Source organism: Rhinoraja longicauda, chromosome 14 (assembly GCF_053455715.1).
Source record: "Rhinoraja longicauda isolate Sanriku21f chromosome 14, sRhiLon1.1, whole genome shotgun sequence".
Lineage (NCBI taxonomy): Eukaryota > Metazoa > Chordata > Chondrichthyes > Rajiformes > Arhynchobatidae > Rhinoraja > Rhinoraja longicauda.
This window is the reverse complement of record NC_135966.1, coordinates 30,069,386-30,085,891: the sequence shown is the minus strand read 5'-3', so window position 1 is coordinate 30,085,891 and position 16,506 is coordinate 30,069,386. Positions and strand designations below refer to the sequence as shown.

Here is a 16,506-nt window from a genome sequence, read left to right as displayed (position 1 = left end):
GCCAGAGACGGAGGAACTGAAGGAAATCCACATTAGGCAGGAAATGGCGTTGGGTAGACTGATGGGACTAAAGGCTGATAAATCCCCAGGGCCTGATGGTCTGCATCCCAGGGTACTTAAGGAGGTGACTCTAGAAATTGTGGACGCATTGGAAAATGATCACCAATATTCTATAGATTCAGGATCAGTTCCTGTGGATTGGAGGGTAGCTAATGTTATCCCACTTTTTAAGAAGGGAGGGAGAGAGAAAACAGGAAATTATAAACCAGTTAGTCTGACATCAGTGGTGGGAAGATGCTGGAGTCAATTATAAAAGACAAAATTGCAGAGCATTTGGATAGCAGTAACAGGATCGTTCCGAGTCAGCATGGATTTACGAAGGGGAAATCACGCTTGACTAATCTTCTGGAATTTTTTGAGGATGTAACTAGGAATATTGACAGGGGAGAGCCGGTGGATGTGGTGTACCTCTACTTTCAGAAAGCCTTCGACAAGGTCCCACATAGGAGATTAGTGGCCAAAATTAGAGCACATGGTATTGGAGGTAGGGTACTGATATGGATAGAAAATTGGTTGACAGACAGAAAGCAAAGAGTGGGGATAAATGGGTCCATTTCAGAATGGCAGGCAGTGACTAGTGGGGTACCGCAAGGCTCGGTGCTGGGACCGCAGCTATTTACAATATACGTTAATGACTTGGATGAAAGGATTAAAAGTACCATTAGCAAATTTGCAGATGATACAAAGCTGGGTGGTAGTGTGAACTGTGAGGAAAATGCTATGAGATTGCAGGGTGACTTGGACAGGTTGTGTGAGTGGGCAGATGCATGGCAGATGCAGTTTAATGTGGATAAGTGTGAGGTTGTCCACTTTGGTGGTAAGAATAGGAAGGCAGATTATTATCTGAATGGTGTTAAGTTAGGAAAAGGGGACGTACAACGAGATCTGGGTGTCCTAGTGGATCAGTCACTGAACGGTAGCATGCAGGTACAGCAGGCAGTGAAGAAAGCCAATGGAATGTTGGCCTTCATAACAAGAGGAATTGAGTACAGGAGCAAAGAGGTCCTTTAGCAGTTGTACAGGGCCCTAGTGAGACCGCACCTGGAGTACTGTGTGCAGTTTTGGTCTCCAAATTTGAGGAAGGATATTCTTGCTATTGAGGGCGTGCAGCGTAGGTTTACTAGGTTAATTCCCGGAATGGCGGGACTGTCTAATGTTGAAAGACTGGAGCGACTAGGCTTGTATACACTGGAATTTAGAAGGATGAGAGGGGATCTTATCGAAACGTAAGATTATTAAGGGGTTGGACACGTTAGAGGCAGGAAACATGTTCCCAATGTTGGGGGAGTCCAGAACCAGGGGCCACAGTTAGAATTTAAATTGTAAGCCATTTAGAACGGAGATGAGGAAAAACTTTTTCAGTCAGAGAGTTGTAAATCTGTGCAATTCTCTGCCTTAGAAGGCAGTGGAGGCCAATTCTCTGAATGCATTCAAGAGAGAGGTAGATAGAGCTCTTAAGGATAGCGGAGTCAGGGGGTATGGGGAGAAGGCAGGAACGGGGTACTGATTGAGAATGATCAGCCATGATCACATTGAATGGTGGTGCTGGCTCGAAGGGCCGAATGGCCTCCTCCTGCACCTATTGTCTATTGAACCATCCTCATCCCTCAACTCTTTTCTATTTAAAGGAAATTATCAAACAATTATCTCACTACCATACCCCAGAGTAGCACAATAGAAAGTGTCCTGTCAGGCTAACATGGAGCTGATGTAATTTTCTGTGTTTGGGAATGCAGGAAGAAAATATGGAAGGAGTAGTTTGTAAATCTTAATTTGTCTTTCCTCGACTGTCCTCGCACTGACAATTCATCTGCAGAAACTGCTGTTCCGTTCATCATGAATGGGTCAAATTTCTAATTTCCACCTGTACCATTGGGAAATTGAAGCTCTGGTAAGGAAATAGGAGGCATGGAACAGGTACAGGCAGCTGGGATCAAGTGCATCTTTGGAGGAGTTTCAGGAACTGAGGAGCATACTTAGGAAGGAAATCAGGAGGGCAAAAAGGGAGCAGAATTTAGCTCTGGCTGATAATATTAAGGAAGATCCAAGAAATTGTATGTACATTAAGGGTAAGAGGGTAAAGAGAGTGAGTGAGTAGGGCCTCTCAGTAACCAAAGTGGCCACCTCTGTATATGGAGTTGTTGGAGATGAGCGAGGGCCTCAGTTAGTATTTTTCCTCTTTTTACCATGGAGAAGGATACGAAGACTGGAGAACTTGGGACAGTTAAAGGATCTGTCTTGAGGACGTTGTATCATGGTCAAGGAGCAGTATATCCTAAAATGTCAAAGGTAGATAAATCTACGTCTGATCAGATACATCCAAGGGCTCTGAGAAGCTAGAGAAGAAATTGCAGGAGCCCTGGCTAAGATATATGCACCATCATTAGACATGGGTGAGGTACCAGAAGACTGGAGAGTGACTGATGTTGTGCCTTTAGTTAACAAGGGTTTCAAAGAAAAGTCTGGGAACTATAGACCAGTGAGCCAAACATCTGGTAGGCATGCTACTGAAGAGGATTCTGAGGATTAAAAGATATGCAGGGGTTGATTAGGGATAGTCACCATGGTTTTGTATGTGGGAGATCATGTCTTATGAATCTGAGTTTTTTAAAGAAGTAACCTAAAAGGTTGACGAGGGGAAAGCTGCTGACGTTGTCTGTATGGACTTCAGCAAGGTGTTTGATAAGGTTCCAGATAGTAGACTGCTCTGGAAAGTTAGATTGCATGGGATCCAGGGAGAGCTAGCCAACTGGAAAGAGAATAAGCTACTAGAAAGGAAGCAGAGGGTGATGGTGCCATGTTGTTTTTGGATTAGAAGCCTGTGACTAGTGGGGTGCCTCCGGAATCAGCGCTGGACCCATTGCTGTTTTTTGGTTAATATCAACAATTTGGATGAGAATGTACAAGGTATGGTTAATAAGTTTGCAGATGACATAAAAGTGGGTGGTATTGTAGATAGCGAAGATTGCTATCAAACATTGTAGCAGGATCTTGATCAGCTGGGCAAATGGGCGGAGGAATGGTTGATGCCGATAAGTGTGAGGTGTTGCGTTTTAGGAAGTCAAACCAGGGCAGGATTTTCTCAGTGAACGGCAGAGCCCTGGAGAGTGTTGTAGAGCAGAGAGATCTCGGAATGCAGGTACATAGATCCCTGAAAATAGTGTCACGGGTAGATAGAGTGGGGAAGAAGTTGGAATGTTATGTTACAGTTGTACAAGGTATTGGTGTGGCCACTTGAGTATTGTGTTCAGGTTTGGTCACCCTGCTATAGGAAGGATGTTCTTAAGCGGGAAATAGTGCAGAAAAGATTTAGGAGGATGTTGCCAGGACTTGGAGGCCTGAGTTACAGTGAGAGATTGGGCAGGCTAGGTCTTTATGCCTTCGAGCGCAGGAGGCTACGGGGTGATCTTTTAGAGATGTATAAGATATTTGAGGCAGGTACTATAACAAAATATTAAATACATTTGGACAGGTACACGGATAAGAAAGGTTTGGAGGGATATGGGCCAAACATGGGAAGATGGGACTATCGTGATGGGGCATCTTGATCGCTATGAGCAAGTTGGGCCGAAGGGCCTGTTCCTGTGCTATGTGACTCTGACTTCTCTCCATCCTGTATTTAATATTGAGATTGCATTTGCTATCTTCCAATGTATCATAACTGGAATCTACAATTTTCAAGGTGACATCCAATGCCTCCACCAACTTCTTATCCAGTCTTGTGGATTTATAAACTTTCAGTCTCACTAAAGTCTTCTTGGCCATTATATTAACTTTATTAAATGCATCTCTGATTTCCTGAGTTATATAATGGCCTTGGTTATTGAGTCCTTAAAACAGTTCCCACTTGCCTTTCCTCTTTATCTTTCCTCTGTATCCTACAGTTTCTGTTTTGATGCTGGTTCAGTGGGATCCGATTGTCACATGCTGTCACAAATTATTTCATTTCTGATCTAACAGTTGCACCTTTTCCTTTCATAGATCTGGATAGACCAGTTTTTTTTAGACTTCTGAAGCTTGATTATAGCTACTGAATTATTTTAGCACATTTTTCCTCACTATTGTATTAAGATGATCCCACAAAATAATTTTTCCTTTTTCTTGAATGATAGCTTATTCACTGGTTTGTAGAAGTAAAATATGTGATAGACCAAATGGAGGTGGTTATTTTAACAATAGCATTCTTCTCTCATCTAAAACCAGAAAAGCATTCTATCCACATGAATTAACTGACTGTTTCGTAATCCTTCTACTAAACTCTAATCCGTTCTACTAAGTTTTGCCTGTGCTATAAATCAGAGATTTTTAATATGGAAAAAACATTTTAAAGATGTATGATTTAGATTCACTATTAAATTTCTGTGCTTTAGCAAGAAACATCGGAAATTGCCATGTTGCAGAACCAAAATCAATAACTTTGCTGATTTGGCAACGTGATCTTTAGTGCACAATTGCACTGAAGCAATATAGATTCTGGAGTTGTGTTGCCAATCCCAATCTGCTCCAAGAATGAGATGGTTTAATTTGACAACCATGGCTGATTTTGTAAATGTAGATGTCAAACGTCGGAGAAAGAGTTGGGGATGGTGCCAGTGTTCACGTCCATACCATACCAGGAAGGTCTCAAGTACTTCGGTTCTTCCTCAAAGAGAGACCCAATGAATTTATGTCTACTAACACTCTCCTTCACCTGGCGGAACTTGGCCTCGCCATCAACAACTTCTCTCTTTATTCCTCTCACATTCTGCTAGATAAAGGTGTAGCCATGGGCACTCTCATGCACCCCAGCTATACCTGCCTTTTTGTCAGTTACGTTGAATAGTCCTTGTTTCAGGTATACACTGGCATCATCCCCCAACTCTCTCGCTACATCGGCAACTTCATCGGGATTACCTCCTGCACCCCTGCAGAACTTGTTAATTTCATAAACTGCACCACAAACTTCCACCCTGCCCTCAAATTCATCTGGACGATCTCTTGACACCTCGCTCCCTATTCTTGGTCTCTCTGTCTTCATCACAGGGGACAGAAAATCGACTGACGTCTACTACAAACCAACTGACTACCACAGTTATCTGCACTACACTTCCCCCCACCCTGACTTTTGCAAAGTTCATAAGTGATAGGATCAGAATTAGGCCATTCCCCCCATCAAGTCTACTCCACCATGCAATCATGGCTGATATCTTTCCCTTGTAACTCCATTCTCCAGCCTTCCCCCCCATAACCCCTGACACCCGCACTAATCAACAATCTGCTTTAAAAATATCCATTGACTTGGCCTCCACAGCCTTCTATGGCAATGAATTCCACGGATTCACCACCCTCTGCTAAAGAAATTCCTCCTCATCTTCCTAAAGGAACGTCCTTTAATTCTGAGGCTATGACCTCTGGTCCTAGACTCTCCATTTCTAACTCTAATTCTAATTGATGCTAACTCTCAATTTCTCCATTTCCACTGCATTTGCTCTCAAGATGAGGCTCTCCATCCAAGATGTCCTCTTTTTCACCCAGAGAGTTGTGAATCTGTGGAATTCTCTGCCACAGAAGGCAGTGGAGGCCAATTCACTGGATGTTTTCAAGAGAGGGTTAGATTTAGCTCATAGAGCTAATGGAATCAAGGGATACGGGGAAAAACCAGGAACAGGGTACTGATTTTGGATGATCAACCTTGTTCATATTGAATGTCGATGCTGGCTCCAAGGCCCGAATGGCCTACTCCTGCACCTATTTTCTATGTTTAGTCAATTGGATTTTCCCCGATGTCATAGATGGATCCTTCACCTGGATCTCCACTATGTCCCATGTTGTTGTTGTTTGTCCTTCGGGTTCGAAGATGACCATGACTTCACTTTCAATCTTATTATTTCGACCGCTGATTGGGATCCCCGCCGGCCGCGGTATGCTGGCCGAGGTTGAAGTCATGACTTGCCCTTGACTTGGATTTAAGTGAGGGGGAGGTGCGCAGATCGTCGGCCTCACTCTCTCGTCCTGGCCTATCGAGTTCAAGACATAGTCGAGACGGCTGGGGACAGGTCAAAGTGCAGTGGATGGTCAGAAGTGTCCTACGTATCTCACTGCCCTGTTTGCGCTCAACGACGCTTTGCTGGGATCGTCTTTCTGCCCGTTGAACTTTCTGGTGGTTTCCTCCGCGCAATCCGCCAAACCCAGGCTTCACATGCTAGGTAGACAAGCCCTAAGCCGCTGGAACCAACGTCTTGCCGACGGTACTTGTGGCATGCACACAAGACAGTGGAGACATCGTGGGGGCTGGGGTAGTCCTGCGGCTTGGGGGGACGGTCCAGACCGGGGCGGATATCTCTGGGCGGTGGTCCGCAATCCCACGGGCGGAGGGCGCTGTCCGCCAGCTGCTGCTGCTGCTGCTCCTCAGGCCCCTTGTATGGGTCCCAGGCCGCCAGCTCGAGTCTCCCCGGGGCGCCGGCGAGGCTTCTGTCCCGGCCCATGTCCCATAGTACTGCTTTCGCTCTCCCTCCCCTCAAATGGAACAAGGATTGAGTTTCCCTGGTCCTTAACCTGCACCCCACTACCCACCATTTCCAACATATAATTCTCCGACATTTCCACCACATTCAACGTGATCCCACTGCCCATCACATCTTTCCCACCCTTTTCTGCCTTCCCCGCTCCCTCCGCAGTTAATTCATCCGTTCCAACCCAAACCACCCCTTCCCATGTACTTTCCCCTGCAACCGAAGGAGATGCAGCACCTGTCGTTATACTTCCTCCCTCGCCTCCATCCAGGTATGCCAGCAGTCCTTCCAGGTGAGACAGAAGTTCACATGCACCTTTGCTAACCTTATCCATTGCATCCAGTGTTCCTGATCTAACCTCCTGTACATTAGCGAAACCAACCGTAGACTTGCATTGAACACTTGTGCTCGGTCTGCCAAGGTCTACTGGATCTCCCGGTCGCTAGCCCTTTTAACTCATCTTCCCATTCCTATACTGACTTTTTTGTCATGGGCCGCCTTATTGCCAGAGTTAGGCCAATCTTGGAGGAACCACACCTCATATTCTGCTTGGGTAGCTTACAACCTCAATGGTATGAACATTGAATTCTCTAATTTTACGTAACCTCTAACAATCCTTCCCCTGTGCCCCACCTGGAGTCGCACTTATTTCTCCCCTTCCCCATCTCCTACATTGCTTACCCTGGCTTCACAATTTGGAATTCTTCACTCTTTCTGTCTCACAATTTCTGCTTTAATCTCTGGCCTTTGTTCCAACCATTTGCCAATCAGCCCCCCCCCCCCCCCCACCTCCTTTGCCTGTGTCCGCCTATTACTTTCCATGCTTCGCCCTGCCTCTCCTCTCTCCCAGCCTCTCCTCTCCCAGCTCTCCACCTCCACCCCCCTGCCCCCTTCCTCAATCAGTCTGAAGAGAGCACCAGATCTGAAACGTCACCACGTTCTCCAGAGATGCTGCCAGACCCACTGAGTTACTCTAACACTTAGCATCTGCCTGTAAAAAATGGCACCTGCAGTTCCTTTTTTCTATATTCTCTTTTTTCTCTTTATTCACAGATACGAACACAGGATGCAGACCATTGTATCCAACAAATGGATGAGCTGGTACTCACCCACGATGATGAAGAGAAAACTGAACCTAAACTGTGGAAAAGAATGGAACAGGCACAGTCCAGTATTACAAAACTGAAACACATCTATCCATTAGGTAAAAAGTGGTCCAAATCTTGCAGTCAGCATCAAAATGTTCAACTTTATGAAAATGTGGTGGAAATTTATCTTGTTTTAATACAGGTAGTTCTGCTGTAAGGTGATGGTTATGTTCTTAAGAAGGCTAGCTTAGAAAAAATTGTATTATAAAATCATTTGTGTCAACGGGGAAGATGGTCATTGGGGCTAGAGAGTTTCAGACTCAATAACAGCGTCCCCCCCCCCCCCTCCCCCACCAGATTTTCAAAGGTCTTTATCATAGCAATAAGTTTATTTTTGTCATGTATTATTTTGTTTTATTTTATTTATTTTATTTTCAGATTGTATGCGACTTTGTTTAACAGACAATATTTGATATTGCACATATCATGACGCTTAAAAAATATATAGAAAGATACACAGATGGTATCGGTTTAGAGGGATATGGGCCAAATGCGGGCAGGTGGCACTAAGTGTAGATGGGGCATGTTGGTCGGCGTGGGAAAGTTAGGCCGAAGGGGCTATTTCCACGCTGTATAACTATGACTGTTATTAGTAGTGATTGCTTGTTAGTTTCAATGACCGTTTGTGGTGAAAATGAAAGGCTGTTCTTAAAAGGCAATGGTGTCTGATTACTGCAGGGAAGCTACATGGAAACATTATCTCTCCCTTAGATTTTTTATTTCCTGCTTGTCAATTTCCAAAGTAACTTTTAAGTAGCTCTCTAGTTCCCAACTGAAACCGCATTATAACCTCTCTGACCCAGGTAAAACAAATAGTGCTCTCTAATTAATCCATTGCCTAGTATCCAACTCCTGTTCATGGAAGCACATTATAACAGAATTTACTATACATAATTCTAGCATTGTCCAAGTGTTCTGAACTTACAATCTATGAAGCAAGAAGATTAGAAATAAGTTTGATTTGCTTGTTCCATTCAAGCCAAGTTGCTTGTTGAGGGAAATCGCTAATCAGAATAAAATTGATTTCTGAGATAACGATTATTTCAGGAATTGTGATAACAAATTGGTTACAAAATTAAGTAAATAACACTGGAGTGTAGAATCTTGCATGTCATAAGAAACCTGCTGTGCTAGAATTTAGTGTGAGAAATTTTCTAACTAGGTGAAGATATCTTCATCTGTGTGAAGAATCTGAAACTGCTCCAGCAAGTTTAAAAGTAGTGTGGGAACATGCCACAGCAAGTTTAAAGGCAGCCCGGTATTGATTTAGTATTGTCACGTGTATCAAGGGACAGTGAAAATCTTTATTTTACATGTTTTCTTGTCAAATTATACTGTACATGAGCATAATCAAGTCATATGCAAGTACAACAGGTAATGCAAAGAGAAAAGTACTAGAGTGCAAAATATCGTGCTACAGCATTTTTACATTACAGTTACAGAGAAAGTGCAAATATTTTAAAAAGTGCAAGGGCCACAATGTAGTAGGTTGGGGGATAGGGACTATAACATTAGCTTATGGAAATGGGACCCTGGTGAATTTACAAAGAACAAGGGGAATGGAGCTGACCTTTGTTTGAAGGGAGGGTAAAAAACATAATGAGGTGAGCCAGATGCCAAACCACTACGATTTTCGAACAATGGAAGAAAGGATTATCAGAGCTTTACGGTGTTCTGCTTCAGAAATTGGTTTGGGGTTTTCATTGCCATGTATCTGTGTTGCTTCAGTGTTTCAACCATGAATTGCAAGTGTAACATTATAGCACAATTTGGTTACTTGCCAAATGAATCAGTTTATGCATGCCCAAAGTTCACAGATAGGATGCAGTGTTTCAGGGCAGTTAATTCTGGCATCACACAACATTCTCACTGGAACTATGTCGGAAAAGCAGGAGGAATTCCATGCTCCCTACTCATTCGCTCCCCATCTGGCCCATTTAAAGGGATACAATGCTTGCAGATTGTTACAACTGAATTTTAGGTGACCTTTTTAAACGGTATTGAGGACTGGTATGGCTTTTAATAAATGCTGTCAATAAGCTACTTTTTATTATTTTGATATTTTAAAAATTTGTCGGGATCCCACTGAGCAGGCAACAGAAACAGAAGGATAAAGAGGAAAAGCAAGGCCCTGAGTGGCATTGAAAGAGATGGGGAAGAAGAGATCTGGTCAGGATATCTTATCCTTTAAGAGTGGAATCATGTGGTAATCCTCCCTTTTCCCAAGAGCTGTACATCTAGAGTCTAAGTTTGCGAGAGTGATGTATAATCTGTTGCAAAATATACATCCAGAAAATGAACACAACTGAAGTGCTCTGCCTACAGAAGTGAAGACTGTAATTCTCCTAGTCCCTAGGTAATTTCAGATTTCGGTAACAGTTGACACCAGCCATAAAACTTGTCTAGGAAGGAACTGCAGACGCTGGTTTAAACCGAAGATAGACACAAAAAGCTGGGATAACTCAGCACGACAGGCAGCAGCATCTCTGGAGAGAAGACGCCTATATTTATGATGTTATGAAGACATTGCAGGATTTCCTCAAATAGAGGGCAGTGTTAGTGCATGGATTTGCCCACATTTCACTTGACAAAGTTTTATAGAGGGTAGATTACACACGTGTGATGTTATAATCCTGTCTCCCATTGTTTAAAAAATGCAGTGGTTTGGCATATTGGCAGAATGTGTAAACCCTGACCAGTTTTGCAAAGGAAAGGGCTTTTGGCTACTCAACATGAAAATAGTGTGTGACCATTGATCTTGATGGCAATGATGACTCCTGTGCCCATTATATTTGGGATATACAGGACTAACAGTTGAATTGGGGGATATGGATGTGAGTCAATCAGCTATTTCTGGCTTAAATTGGGTTTTTTTAGTTACAGAAAATAAAATTCTGAACCATATACCCCAATATTTGGGAATTTGGTACCATTTTATTGTGTCCATATTTTTTTATATGACTTTCATTTTCATTTAAAGGTAAACGGCAAAGGAAACCCAGTAAAAAACTCCTGGAATCAACAGAAGATTATGAACAATTGTTTATTTCAAAAAAGAAACCTCCGTTTCAACAGGTATGTTTTAATCTTTGACTACTGGGATTTCTTTTGGTATCGAGGGCAGATTAAAAGAGATGTTGGGGGCAAGTATCAGAGTAGTTAATAAAATCAGAAAATATTGTCTGCATCTGTGGAAAGAAAAACACCATCTGCACTCAGCAGATAAAGCAGCATCTCTGGAAAGATAAACTGATTGACATTTCAGGTTGAGGTTGTTAACTGTATTTCTCTTTCTGTAGTTGCTGATTGACCTGCTGAATGTTTTCTGCAAGTTTTGGTTCTATTTCAAATTTCCAGCATCTGCAGTTTTGATTCATAGTTCTTAAGGTGGATATATATTCATGAAAACATGTTAATTTGCAAATCAAATATGTATATCGTCACATGTACCAAGATATAGTGAAAAACTGTTTTGCCTGCTATCCGGAGACAGAAATAAGGATCCCTGTCATCAGTATGTATGACCCCATCAGTAATTACTTGCTGATTAAAATAAACAACATGTCATTCTCTCTCTTCCGTGAAAACTGCATCACTGAAATAAAATCTTGGCTTCAAATCAATTTCTTCAAACTAAACTGTGACAAATCCAAAATCATCATCATTGGACCAAAAATGGCCACCAAATCCACCCACAACTTCACCCTCAACTTGACGGTTTCTCAGTATCCACCTCCCCTCATCCGGAATCTTGGCATCATCTTTGATCAAACCCTCTCCTTCGACAAACACACTAAACACATCACCAAGACAGCCTTCTTCCACCTCAAAAACATCGCCCGTCTCCGTCCATCTCTCTCCTCCACAGCTGCAGGAACCCTCATCCACGCCTTCATCACCTCCCGTCTGGACTACCCTCAAAAATCATCAATAAACTCCAATACCTCCAGAACTCCGCTGCCCGTCTACTCACCCACTCCCCGACCCGTGACCACATCACCCCCGTCCTTTACAAGCTCCACTGGCTCCCCATCCCCCAAAGAATCCAGTACAAAATCCAACTCATGACCTACAAAGCCCTCCATAACCTGGCCCCATCCTACCTGACTGACCTCCTCCACAGACATACTCCCACCCGCACCCTCCGCTCTGCTGCTGCTAACCTCCTGTCCCCCTCCATCTGGACCAAACTCAGATCCTGGGCGGACAGGGCTTTCTCCATCGCTGCTCCCACCCTCTGGAACTCACTACCTCAAACCATCAGACTCCTCCTCACTCACCACATTCAAAACATCACTCAAGACTCACCTGTTCAACACTGCCTTCAACCACTGACTGTCGCTTCTCCTTATCCTTCCTTTTTTTGTTCGTTTATTTATTTATTTTTATGTTTTACTTACTCAGTAAAGCGTCTTTGAGTTTCCAGAAAAGCGCTATACAAATGAAATGTATTATTATTATTATTATTAAAACAACCCCCTACATTAAGCCTCTGCCTCCTGTTCCCCGACTGCCGATGCTTCCTCTCCCCTGTTGCCTCTGCCTGTAACCCTCCTCTGAAGAACGCCTTTCCTCCACCCCTATGCCGACCAGCAGTCAATGGATGGCTCAGTGTCAGAGTTTTGTTAATAATGTTCTTATGAAGCAAAAGGGAGTTTTACTGCATTGAAGAAGTTACTTCATTGCAAATTAGTTTATCTTTTGAGATTGTTAGAATAATGGGTCAGCTTTTGTACAACAGGCATAAATCTAATGTGACGTTTGCAATTGCACTACATTTTCTGTGTGGATGTTTTGTGTAATTTTATGTAATTTAAACATTTAAACGACAATCATTATTTTGTTTCTTAGGGCACATCAAACTGTTTAGAAAAAACAATTTGTCAAACACAAATAGAAGATTTTAAAAGCTGCAAGAATGAATCAAAGAAGCGACGATACAAAAAACATCTGACTTGCCCACAGACATCTGCAAAGGAGAAAACCCTGCCTAAACTTGAAAATGATTCAGCCTTGTCAAAATCTAGTCTCTGCCAATCCTTGGCCATACCATTGGCTGATCAAGGCGCATCGCAGCTCGATCTCTCCACACCAACAGTAAAACCAGCTACATTCAAGCCTATGCCAAAACAGTGTGCAGTCATGCCCTGTGCGGAGGATGGCCAGTCCCCTCTTTGCGGAGAAGTCGCCCAGGTCTCGCCCTATGCAGAGGGTGTCCAGTCCTCGCCCTGCCGGGATGGTACCCAATCCTCTCTAGGTGGTGAGGGTACCCAGTCCTCTCCATGTGGGGAGGTTGCCCAGTCCTCTCCATGTGGGGAGGTTGCCCAGTCCTCTCCATGTGGGGAGGTTGCCCAGTCATCGCCCTGTGGGGAGGGTGCTCCTGTGTCGCCCTGTGGGAATGGTGCCCTCGCGTTGCCCCGAGGGGAGGGTGCACGATCCTCGCCCTGCGGGGACGGTCTTCCGACGTCGCCCAGCAGGGAGAGTGTTCCTACGTCGCCCTGTGGGGAGGGTGCACTGGCCTCGCCCTGTGAGGAGGATAACCTGACACCACACATCAGGGAGAGTGTCCCTACATTGCCCCACGGGGAGAGTGCTCTTGCGTCGCCTCGCGGGGAGGGTGCTCCAGTGTCGCCCCACAGGGAAGGTGCCCCGAGCCTGCCCATGATACAAGAATCCCAGTCGACAATTGAATTAGGAAAATCCAAGATCACGTCAGAAGGTGGATGTATGGAGTCCGTTTGTCAAAGGGAACAATCACAGTCCATTCCTGTTGATGATCTATTCCAGTCCATGACAGCAGGAGAGCAATACCAGTGCACTCATACAGAAGCACTGTGTCTGTCTGCATCGACAGCAGATCAGTCCCCTTCCAAGATTGCAGAATATCAATCCCAGTTTTTGCCAGCAAATACACAATTCCATACTTCGTCTGTGAAGGAGGGTTTGTCTATTTCAGCCACAGAATGTCACCAGTCCTTAGAGGCAGAAGAACAATCTATTCTCCCTCCTGCTCCAAAGCAAGCAGATTCACGGAGGTGTAAAAAGAACAGCACTCTTCAAAAGCGGTGGTATCGTAGAAGAAGTCTGCATAAGCGTCAACTTTATCCTGTACCTCCACATAGGGCTAAAGCGGAAACAACACGACAGACCACGTCACCTGGTAAAAATTGTTTTTCACAATATCATAAACAAGTTTTAGAGAGATACTAATTTGGAACTTTTCAAATGTACCTTGAATTAAACGCTACCCTATGAAGCCCTCAAGTTCTCCATGAACCTCAAAATGGCCAGTATCTGCTGAATGGTAAAGTTTATTTCAGAGCCTGTAATTAAAGGTTATGCTCTTCTGCCATAAGAATTGCCTGCAACCGCACAACAAAAAAGGCTGCATTCTATAATTACAAACCAGTTTCATACTTGACCCTCTGAAATTCCATATAAAACATCAAAAGCAAAAACATTCCCATAAAATTATCATTTCTAAGTATTTGAGGTGAAGCTCATGTCAAAGAAATTGGTAGTGAAGAAAGAAATGGATGCAGAATTAAGGTAATTTAGTTAGAAGTAATAGAATTTGTGTGAAAAAGATTATAAGAAAAGGAAATCTTGGGTTATGAGGTGTGAGACTTTTCTAAAGTTGAAATGTGTACTAATTGTTTTGGGGAATTGAGGGAGTTTTGTTTGGGACCAAATGAACTAATTTTGCATCTATAATATGTTGCATGCAAAAGTGTCACAAATTTCAGGCAGTTTCCTTGATTATAGATAACAAACAAAAACTGTGGACGTCATCATGTGTTTTCTCTCTGTGCCCTTAGTGGAAGGTCCCATTGGTGTGTAAAATGCCCGAGTAGAGCATGCTTCACTCCATTTTTTACCAATGCAACCAAACCGCCCTACACTTTTCTGCAGTTTGAAGCTTTCCTGATTATCGTCCACAAAATCAATCTTCGCGATATCTGCAACTTTCTTAATCGCGACTGATATCCAAGTCTCACTTTACGATCTCAGTTATTATTAAGTCTTTTGTGCCTAGAAATATATCCACTAATTTTAAATATGCTCAGTGATTTAGCTTCCACTGCCATTGCTATTATAGAATTCCACACATTTACCACCCTCTGAATAATGAAATTTATCCTCAAACCAATTTTAAATGTCTTGCCCAGTATTCTGACATTGTGAGCCCTGTTTCTAGACCCACCTGCCCTCTCACTACCTGCTCAGGATAAAAAAAATTACATTATTTCAAGCAACAATCTCTTTGCTGAATTTGTTGGACAATAAATTATTTTAGATTCCCAGAAGCTTATTAAACTGAATAGCATGCAGTTGAGTTGTCGTAACTGAGGAGTATTTTTTCGTAGTTGTAGGAGCTGCCTTTTCTGCTTTGTTAATATCCTTTTTATAAGAGGCCCTCTTTCAAATAGTGCAGTATCAAGCCCATGTGGGAGTAAGATTTTTGAAAGAAGAATTAACTTTGAATGAGAGGTCATGTTTCTATGGTATCAGTCTTAAATCACACATATATGCAGCTTATTTGAAATAATTTAAAAAGTAGCATTGATCAGTAGCTTCCTAGCAACCTAATGATGTTTAAATTTGAGTGTGTACTATTTGTCATCTTACGAAGTAAATGATAAACATCAGCTTGTGCCTTTGTGGTACAACATGGAAGTTATGGGGGAAAGGTGGGAATAGGAATTGTTTTGTTAGCTTGGAACCATTTCCATAAATCTTTTCTGGACACTCCCCAATGCCTCTCGATCCTTCCATTAGTGAGGCAATTGCATGAAATTTTAGAATATTTTTGGGGGGGTAATTTTGAGGCACGTGCCAATCATGTGGCAAAATGCACTTGCAAGAAAGATAACCTCAAAGATAGGCCTTCTGTATTTATAATGGTGTTTCTTGATGAGACATCCAACTGGAATCAAAAATAAGGTTTTGCAAAATGTGAGCAAGACTCTGGTTAGCACAAGCCTCCATCAATAATAAATTTAAGTCAAAGAACTTTCCATTAATATCGTTTACTCTATTCCCAATTGCTTCTCATTTATGGTAGAACTGTGAATCAATGAATCACACTTTTCCTGACAGTAATTTTGTATTAAACATGCACATTAGAACAGGGGTGTCAAACTCATTTTAGGTAATGGTCCGGAATGGGCAAAATGCGACTTCATGTGGGCCGGATCAGTTGTGAACACACGCGTGCGTGCTCCTACAGCTTTTATTGCCTTCGTTTTTTTAAACCTGCTCTCATGTGTCTCAGTCTGTGCTATAACTACAAAGTGTTTCACTTTATGAATTTCATTTCTTATGAAGAAGATTGCCAAGCAAGCATTACTTTTATGGTTGGTATCTCGGCCCTAGATGGAGTGGATGTGGAAATAATGTTTCCAGTAATAGGAGAGTCTAGGACCAGAGGTCACGGCATCAGAATAAAAGGTCATGTATTCAAAATGGAGATGAGGAGGAATGGGTGGTTAATCTGTGGAATTCATTGCTACAGACAGCGGTGGAGGCCAAGATATTGGGTATTTTTGAGGCAGAGTTTGATAAGTCTTGATTAGGTTGCAGGGAGAAAGAAGACTAGAATGTGGTTGAGAGAGAAAATAGATCAGCCATGGTTGAATGGCAAAGTAGACTTGATGGGCTAAATGACCTAATTCTGTTCCCCTGTCTTATAGTCTTCCTACAGTGTTTATGTTTTGCCCACAATGGGCTGGCTGGGTGGCGAACAGCCAAACAGCAGCTACCTGGCATGGTGAAAGATGCAGCTCAGATTTTAGATCGCTGGCTGC

General features: G+C 43.0%; 1 protein-coding gene across 8 annotated transcripts in view; it reads left to right on the top strand.

The window, feature by feature from the left end:
• The window catches only part of LOC144600162 (histone-lysine N-methyltransferase, H3 lysine-36 specific-like), a 131,170-nt gene that overhangs the window by 46,361 nt on the left and 68,303 nt on the right, over window positions 1-16,506 (top strand). For all 8 annotated transcript variants that reach the window (XM_078411631.1, XM_078411629.1, XM_078411634.1 and 5 more), the window contains 3 exons: window positions 7,605-7,755; window positions 10,680-10,774; window positions 12,551-13,859. In XM_078411631.1, the coding sequence (XP_078267757.1) occupies window positions 7,605-7,755; window positions 10,680-10,774; window positions 12,551-13,859 (1,555 nt within the window). The remainder of the gene's footprint in view (window positions 1-7,604; window positions 7,756-10,679; window positions 10,775-12,550; window positions 13,860-16,506) is intronic.